At 38.2% G+C, this 7,956-nt stretch overlaps 1 protein-coding gene across 1 annotated transcript in view; it reads right to left on the bottom strand.

Annotated features, from left to right (window-relative positions):
* Positions 1-311: 311 nt before the first annotated feature.
* LOC121440977 (ATP-binding cassette sub-family G member 3-like) overlaps positions 312-7,956 on the bottom strand; it is a 55,318-nt gene continuing 47,673 nt past the window's right edge. The window contains exons 13-15 of the mRNA XM_041642081.1: positions 4,688-4,777; positions 3,782-3,867; positions 312-1,804 (exon numbers count right to left, since the gene is read on the bottom strand). Coding sequence (XP_041498015.1) covers positions 1,612-1,804; positions 3,782-3,867; positions 4,688-4,777 — 369 coding nt within the window. The 3' untranslated portion in view covers positions 312-1,611. The remainder of the gene's footprint in view (positions 1,805-3,781; positions 3,868-4,687; positions 4,778-7,956) is intronic.

Below are 7,956 nucleotides of genomic sequence, written 5' to 3'. Positions count from 1 at the left end.
AATAATAGTAAGTTTTACTCCTGTAGCGACCAGCATTCAGCAGGTCAGGAACTGAAGGGACTGCAGAGAGTAACAGGAATAATCACTCCCATAGACTTTTCTATCTGAGAAGTAAAATGAATTCTCTGAGGCTAGCGATTGGGACAAAACTTAACTCTTTGTGGCCAGCAAGGAAGGGAAACACACAACCATACACATCTCCAACATGTCAGGATCTCAGTGAGGGTGTTGATGAATGGCAAACCTTCAGCAGGACAGAGAAACTAAGAGGAAATGCAGAGCGTGCAAGCTACTGAACAGACGAATGGGTACACAAGGACCAAAATTTAGTTATTCATTTTATTCTTCTTTCTCTTGCTTGTTCTACCCTATATTTTTCTTTTCTGTTGTTCTACCCTGATTTTTTTCTTATTTCTCTTTCCTGATGTCTTCCTTCTCTTCTACTTCCTAATGACTTCCTTCTCCTCTACATCCTGATGACTACCTTTTCCTCCACTTCCTGTTTTTTTCTCGCTATTTTTTTTCCTTAAAACTTCTGTACCCCACCAGAATATTTAAACAATATAAAAATCACAATGTGGTTACATTTTATTTTTTACTGAATGATTACAACGAATACAAGTAAGAAACAGCATGATTCCCATTTCCCTTACATGATTAAACATTCTATGTATTACAGGTGAAAAATAAACTATCCTCAAGCACCCACATACAGTTAAATATTTATCTTTTAGACTTCTCGTAGATCAGGAGCCTTTCAGCCATAACTACTTACCTAGGCAGTAGTTTTTATAACTGTCTGAAAAACAGACTACTAGGTTCACTTTTCATATTTTAGAGTCTGTCCCATTTTGATAATTAACCATAACATTCTTTCTTTTCTAGTTACATGAAGTCAATTGTTTTTCAGCTCTCTTTCAGCTATGGTGCACACTGAAAACTGAGAACACATTTCCCAATATCAAAAAGAATTTGAGCAGACTCCCGGGATTCAATTGTTTTCCATAATTATTAACCTAAGCAATAGTCTATATGTTTTTTAAGAGAAATTATTAACATTTAGTTTTATGACAATTCCTTGTTTCTATTTTCTATCCTCTCCAGTCCCTGCTGTATCAGGGCTTTGGACAATACTATTTCCTATGTTTACCTATATTAACTTTTGCACTAAACTAACCTCTATCATAATCACTTACTACATTTGATAAAAATCCATGATCATCAAAATTCAATTTGAACTACCACTATTATTGTAAAATCATTACTTAAATTACACAATACAGCTTATGAGGAAATCATCTTCATTATAATCTATAGGTACAACTGCCTTGTAGTTCATGGTATTTCCATGAGATAATCACACTACATCAAAAACAGGGGAATCCCTTCACACTCATTCACACCATGGCAAATACCAGAGAAAAATGGCAGCAGCAAAAATGTAAAGGCACAGCAGTAGCAAGAGACATTCTGGAGCCAAAGCCCTTGGGGCCTTGCCTATCCATGATCCACCCATCAGTGCCTTGAATTCTGGTGGGCCAAACTCCTGAAATTCAAGAGCTACCTACTGCTCCTCAGACATGGTCACCGATTGGTAAAGTTTTAATTTTTTTAAGGCCATATTACTTCAATGAAAGTGCAAGACCGTTTTAAAAAATGTCTCATTTTCATAAAAGCTAGTAACTCCACATAGTTACGTGAGAAGAGGATAATTGTTATACAACTTAAGGCCACGTGATTTTTCCAGAAGCCCCACGATGAGAGGTCAATGCCCTGGATTGCCAAGTATTCTTCTCCAGTGCATCTGTAATTCAACACACACAAAAATAATCTCAAAGCTTATTCAGTACATTCACTGTTCCTTCCTTTTCAACACATCATTTAAAACTTCATCTTTATATTTAGTTGATAGTAGTATTGGTGTACTGACAATTTTGTTATATATTATGTCAATCTAAACTACTTGAATGAGGTTCCTTTGTTAATTTCAAAAACCATCTGAAGAAGCACAGCTATCACATCTATTTAAAAGCAAAGAGGAAGTAGTCTTAGTAAACGTGGATAAGTTCATAAAGTCACACTAAGATCCAACTTCATAGTCTTAACTGAGTCATTCATTTCTAAATCTACAATGCTGCTCTCTCCATAGGACAAAGGCAGAGATGAAGGACTTGTTTCTCGCAAAGCAGAATCCTCTGCTTATTAATTACACCCATGGACACTCTAAGAGACCAAAGCGTTGTGTAATTCTCCTGACTCAACACACAGTCATGCAAACTAACAGCATCAATTTCTAGACCGAGGACCAGAGGAGACTAAGGGTTTCTGAGAGAAGTCAGTTCTTTGTTGTCATGTACTAAGAGAGCAATAATGACCATGGACGCTCAGCTGTGGAACATCCCCAGGAGCCCCTGACTCCAGACAGAGCCTGGGGAGCAGTTGCAGCACAGTAGGATGCAGGGATCCAGACATAGTTTAGAAAAGCAGCTGCTGGTAAAAATTCTGGATGGACTACAATACGGCTTGTGTATCCCTATCATGATATGTCTCAATCTCTGTGTGTCTCCATCCCTGTGTTTCTCCACATCTGTGTGTCTCCACCCCTACATGTCTACATCCTTGTGTTTCTTTGCCTTTGTGTGTTTCCAATCCTGTGTGTTTCCATCCCTTTTTATCTCTATTTCTGCTTGTCTTCATCTCAGGTGTCTCCATCCCTGTGTGTCTCCATTCATGTGTCTCTTAATCTCATGTGTCTCCATCTCTGTGTCTCCATTCCTGTGTGTCTCCATTCCCTGGTATCTCATAGAATTTAACATTTCCCAAATCCACTGAAAGGACAGATTTCTCCTTCCTCTTGTGAAGACAATCCTTTTATGGATATGCGGTCTGTGCATGGCTCTCCTTGTTTTCACTTTCCCCATCCAAGTCCTGCTGACCAGAAACTGATTAGGAATTTCTATTAGAAAGATACCAGACCACACAGGAGAAAGGAGATGTGGGAAAAAAGATATTCTCAACACTTGTTTTCTTATCAGTAATTCAAATTTAAATTCACTATTATTTTGAACATCTGTGAAAGATTTAACATATCACCATATTCCTCTCTAATTTCATACCAATATCAAATTAATGAGAATAATTATAAAAAGCAAAGGTATTTTCAAGGTATTAGATAAAAATGATATTTCCTTACAACATAGTGAAATGTATATTTTTTCATTATAGGACAAGCCTTATTATAATACATTTTGCACATCCACAGAGTAACACAGGCTCAGAGAAGTGGGGGGGAGAGACAGAGAGAGGTGCACCACCCTTTGATTTCTTAAGGTCTTCCAGAGTGTAGGGCAGAGGAAATTCCCTGAAATCTGGCAGACAAACTTCACTCACTTTTATCTTTGTTTTACTGATATTCTTGGGCTCTGCTCACAGGTGCCATAATCTATACATGTGGAAACTGTATGCCCTTGTAAACTATCAGAGCAGCCATGTCAAACTCAAAGGTTCTGAAACAACTCAAACCCACAATCAAGACACCAAGCTATTTTTAAAAGTCCCTAAAGAACCCTTTCTGAAAATTATCTATACTGTGGAGTAGTAGGATTAAAACACAGCCACAGTGCATTGGTTACCATGACTCATGGTAACCACAGTGCATTGGTTACCATGACTCACTCTGGGGAATGCGCAGAGAGCAGAGTGTTAACCCTGAAAGGATGGGTTTCCTCTCTAAGTCTAGGAGCATTCTATGTCCCCATCATGACACTGAAGTCAAGCTTACATTACTATGTTCTGACATTTACTGAATTCTGCTGTTTTGTTTTCTGGACAGAAGTTTTGTCCCAGGAGTTCATTGTGCAGCAAAGCCTGTAACACAAACAGGAACAGGGACAGGCAAATAGTTTAATATTTTTATAAATTTCCAAAGAATAAACACAGCTATAAATTCAAGTTCAATATTGACTGTAATCTTTAAATATATTTATCTTTTGTAGAAATATTTTTAAACAAAAATATTCTCACCAAGTTCAGTCTGCCCAGCAAAGCATTTCCCTCCCCCACACTTGAAGGTTAGTAGTGAAATGATGGGGTTTCCAAGCTACTAAGAGGTGGACTCACTAACTAGGCTACTCCAGGCTCCTCCTTCTCTCCAAGTCTATTCCCCTGTAAACACTATATTTAAAACAATACTACTGATTTATAGTAACAATATTATCTTGCTTGTTTTCATTAAAACCAGTTGTGATTATTGGAATAAGAAACTCTATTAAGACACACTTCCTCCAGAAAAAGCGTAGCAAAACCAGTATAGCTCTGGGTATAACATGGTTTCTATATCTTTTATTTTCCTGATATAAACTATATATCTTAGTCCCTGATCCTTTCCTTATTTCCTTATTGTGCAGAATCACAACTGTTTGCTTTTCATCATATCATCTACCTCCCCTTTACCCTGGAATTCTTCTCACTTTTTATTTCCTTCAAATAACATGTGATGGGGAAAATCTCAGATGACACATTGACCTTCTGCAAAAACCAACAGGAAAGTTCTCATCTCTTGCTCCTGGAAGGAAATTCCTGGGCAGTGGCTAGCTAGAGATTACAGCTGAGGAAAGGACTTGGTTTGGAATCATTTCAGTGACTACAGTTGGAGAACCCAAATACAATGAGAGACAGGACAACTTACTGTAAATCCATAATGCGGAATGCTAAAGTACTGAATCCATCTGACGCCCTGTATGCCGTTTACTAAAAATACTGACAAACCTAAGGTAAACTACAAAGGGGAAAACCATAAATTAGCACCAGTACAGGAACTAAGATTTCTAGACAAGATCCTTCCTCTTCAAGACCCCTTCAACCTTCTGACCGTTAGTGCTCAGACCAGTTCTTTAAGACATTCTTTCAGTTAACTCTAAACAGAATTCTCCCTCTTTGCAAAGCTAAGACTCCATGCGCGTTTTAAAGGCTAACTAGTCACCGCACTCTGCAGGAGCCAAACTTACAGATATTACATAATCTTTAATATAGCACGCAATCTATGAACATTCTTAAACTTTAAATACACCCATCGTACATATTTAGAACTCCCCTTTAGATTTTTTATAATACCCAGTTTATACAGATACTATGAATGATGAACTGGGATGAATAAGGGATGGCTATCAAGTTCACCTAAGACTTGCCCTATGCAGTCTTGGATACACTAGAATATGCAAACAATGGCTGTGTGTGCATGCATTCAGACTGCACCTGACCAAACGGTTATACAGAAAACACACCAGTTGGTCTCATAACTAGTTCTAAGGTCACATGTAGCAATTTTATACAATAACCAGTTGTCTTAGGTCCTTCCCTAAGGCTGTAATAAAAAAGCATGACAAGCATAAAAAAGTCAGGAGCTTTTCCAAGTACAACTTACAAATATAATAGGAACGAAATGAGAGAAGAGTCTCATTCACAAAACCTCAAAGAAGTGGAAGAAGAGGAATCTTGGAATAAATCTAACCAAATAAAATACTTGTACAATAAGAAGGTTAAGACACTGAAAAAAAGGAAAGAGGAAAAAATATAAGAGAGACAGACATCCCATGATTATATTTCCTAGGATAAAACTTATGAAACTATCCATCCTACCAAAAACAATTAATAGATTAAATATAATACCCATCAAAATTTATTGCAATTCTTAAAATTAGAAAAAATATTGAATTTCACATGGAAATAAAAAAGACCCAGGTTAGGGGGAAAATCCTTAACATCAACAATAAGACTGTCAGAGGAATCAGCACCCATTGGAGAGAGAATCCATCCCCCTGTTTGAGGAATAATTCATCCTTTCTGTTGATTAGAGGCTTTCAGTGGGCCTGTCTGCATATCTAAGAACAAGAACAATAGACTCTAGCAAACTCGAATACCCCCATGTGTACTCTTAAAGAAGACAATATGCCATTTGCTCGGGTAGGACCAGGGGCCTACTCAAAGGAAAGGGATCCTTGAGCCTGGCGATGTCTTGCCGCACAGATGTAGCAATCACTTCTTGGGCATATGCGCTGTACAGATTACCCAAGTATTCAGTCTATATGTCAGTTTTACAAGCACATGTAGCAAAGGTAAAAAGAGAGTAAACTCTGCCAATTCCATGCCTTTTATTTTTTATTATTATTATTTTTTTATGTGTGAGTATTTGCCTGTATGGGTTTTCTTTTTTTTTTATTTTATTTTTTTTCCATTTTTTTATTGAGAAAAGGAGAAAAAAAAACAAGTTTCCACCTCCTCCCAGCCTCCCATTTCCCTCCCTCTCCTCCCACCCTCTCCCCCTCCTCCCACCCTTCTCCCCCTCCCCCCACTCCTCTCCCTCTCCCTCTCCAGTCCAAAGAGCAGTCAGGGTTCCCTGCCCTGTGATAAGTCCTAGGTCCTCCCCTCTCCGTCCATTTCTAGGAAGGTGAACATCCAAACTGGCTAGGCTCCCACAAAGCCAGCACATTACGTAGGTTCAAAACCCCGTGCCATTGTCCTTGGGTTCTCATCAGCCCTCATTGTTCGCCATGTTCAGAGAGTCCGGTTTTATCCCATGCTTTTTCAGTCACAGCCCAGCTGGCCTGGGTGAGCTCCCAATAGATCAGCCCCACTGTCTCAGTGGGTGGGTAGAGTAGAAGAAGGAGAAGAAGTGCAGCTCAATGGTCCAGAAAATATATTTAATAAAATTATAGAAGAAAACTTTCCATGCCTTTTAGATTATGAGGGATTGTTAGGTTCCTGTTGAGAATTATTTTTAAAGACTGTCTGGATGATCCAGAGGGGACAACTTGGGGCACATGTACTTGTCCAGCAGAGAAAGTTTTCTGGTTTTTTCTTTGTTTGCTTGGTTCTGTTTTATTTTGTTTTCTTAGGTAAGGTTAAGATTAGGCACTCAACAAAACAAACTGTTATTAAACCTCTTTTACTTACATTAAAAAGTTTTTATAATCATGTTCAAAATAATAAGCAAGACTTTTAAATGTTATAATATTTTAAATGTTTTCTTTGTATTAAGACTGTACATATCCTCTGGACAATGATGTCAGCAGTCTTTCACTTAGATGTACCGTGTCCTACCTCCTTAACCTTCTCAACTGTGCTATTGGTTAACAACAAAGGAAAGGGGTCTCCCAGATCTATTTTAACATCTTTCTGCTTTGATTTTCAGATTTTTATCTTTATTTGGTTCCCAAGCAGGAAACCATGAACTGGAAATTTTAACAGAGTAGTCTGGGTGAAAACTTTGCAACCTAAGAGAAAGCAAAGTGGAGGAGTGACCTGCAACACAATTGATGTGAAAATGACTTCATTTCCTGGTGGGAAGGGCTGTGGACTCCATAGGACAGGAGATATGTAATGTTCATGTGCAGAGAGCCTCACAGTACTTCTGAGAATGACTTTAATCTTAAACAAATGTGTGTAGTTCTGAGTTACTCTAAGATAGTCTTCATCACACCAGCATCGGCATGGGGAAGGGAGAAGGCTCTACCCATATGAGGAGCTGGTACACTCTTACCACTGTATATTAAAGTTCTCTTTTAGTTTGTTTATTTATTTATTTGGTATTTGTGGAATTTCCTCTGGGTTCCTAACCCAACAAAGGTCAGTCTACTTCATAGAATTTAGGGAGACTTCCAGGAGACAGTTTAATATTGTAATATCTGATGTATTCCTTTTGAAATTTCCCCATATAGTCCCAGAAAAACTTACTCTGTTGTGCACCCATATCCTTCCCCTTAAATATATAACCACACATAAGAAGGGAAAAAGGATGGAGTCACACAGGATTTTCCCTCTTATGTATATGAACACATTCTGTCATCTTTAACCCTCCCACCCAACACACTGGAGTCACTGTAGAACTGCATTTCATTTTTAAATCTTCTGTAACAGTGCTCAGGCAGTTCTGGGCTTCAAGGTGACTCTGTTTACCTT

The sequence above is a fragment of the Microtus oregoni genome, unplaced genomic scaffold (assembly GCF_018167655.1).
Source record: "Microtus oregoni isolate MIOR12 unplaced genomic scaffold, Mior012 000072F_ref0000427, whole genome shotgun sequence".
NCBI classification, from domain to species: domain Eukaryota; kingdom Metazoa; phylum Chordata; class Mammalia; order Rodentia; family Cricetidae; genus Microtus; species Microtus oregoni.
This window is presented reverse-complemented; position numbering and strand designations above follow the sequence as displayed.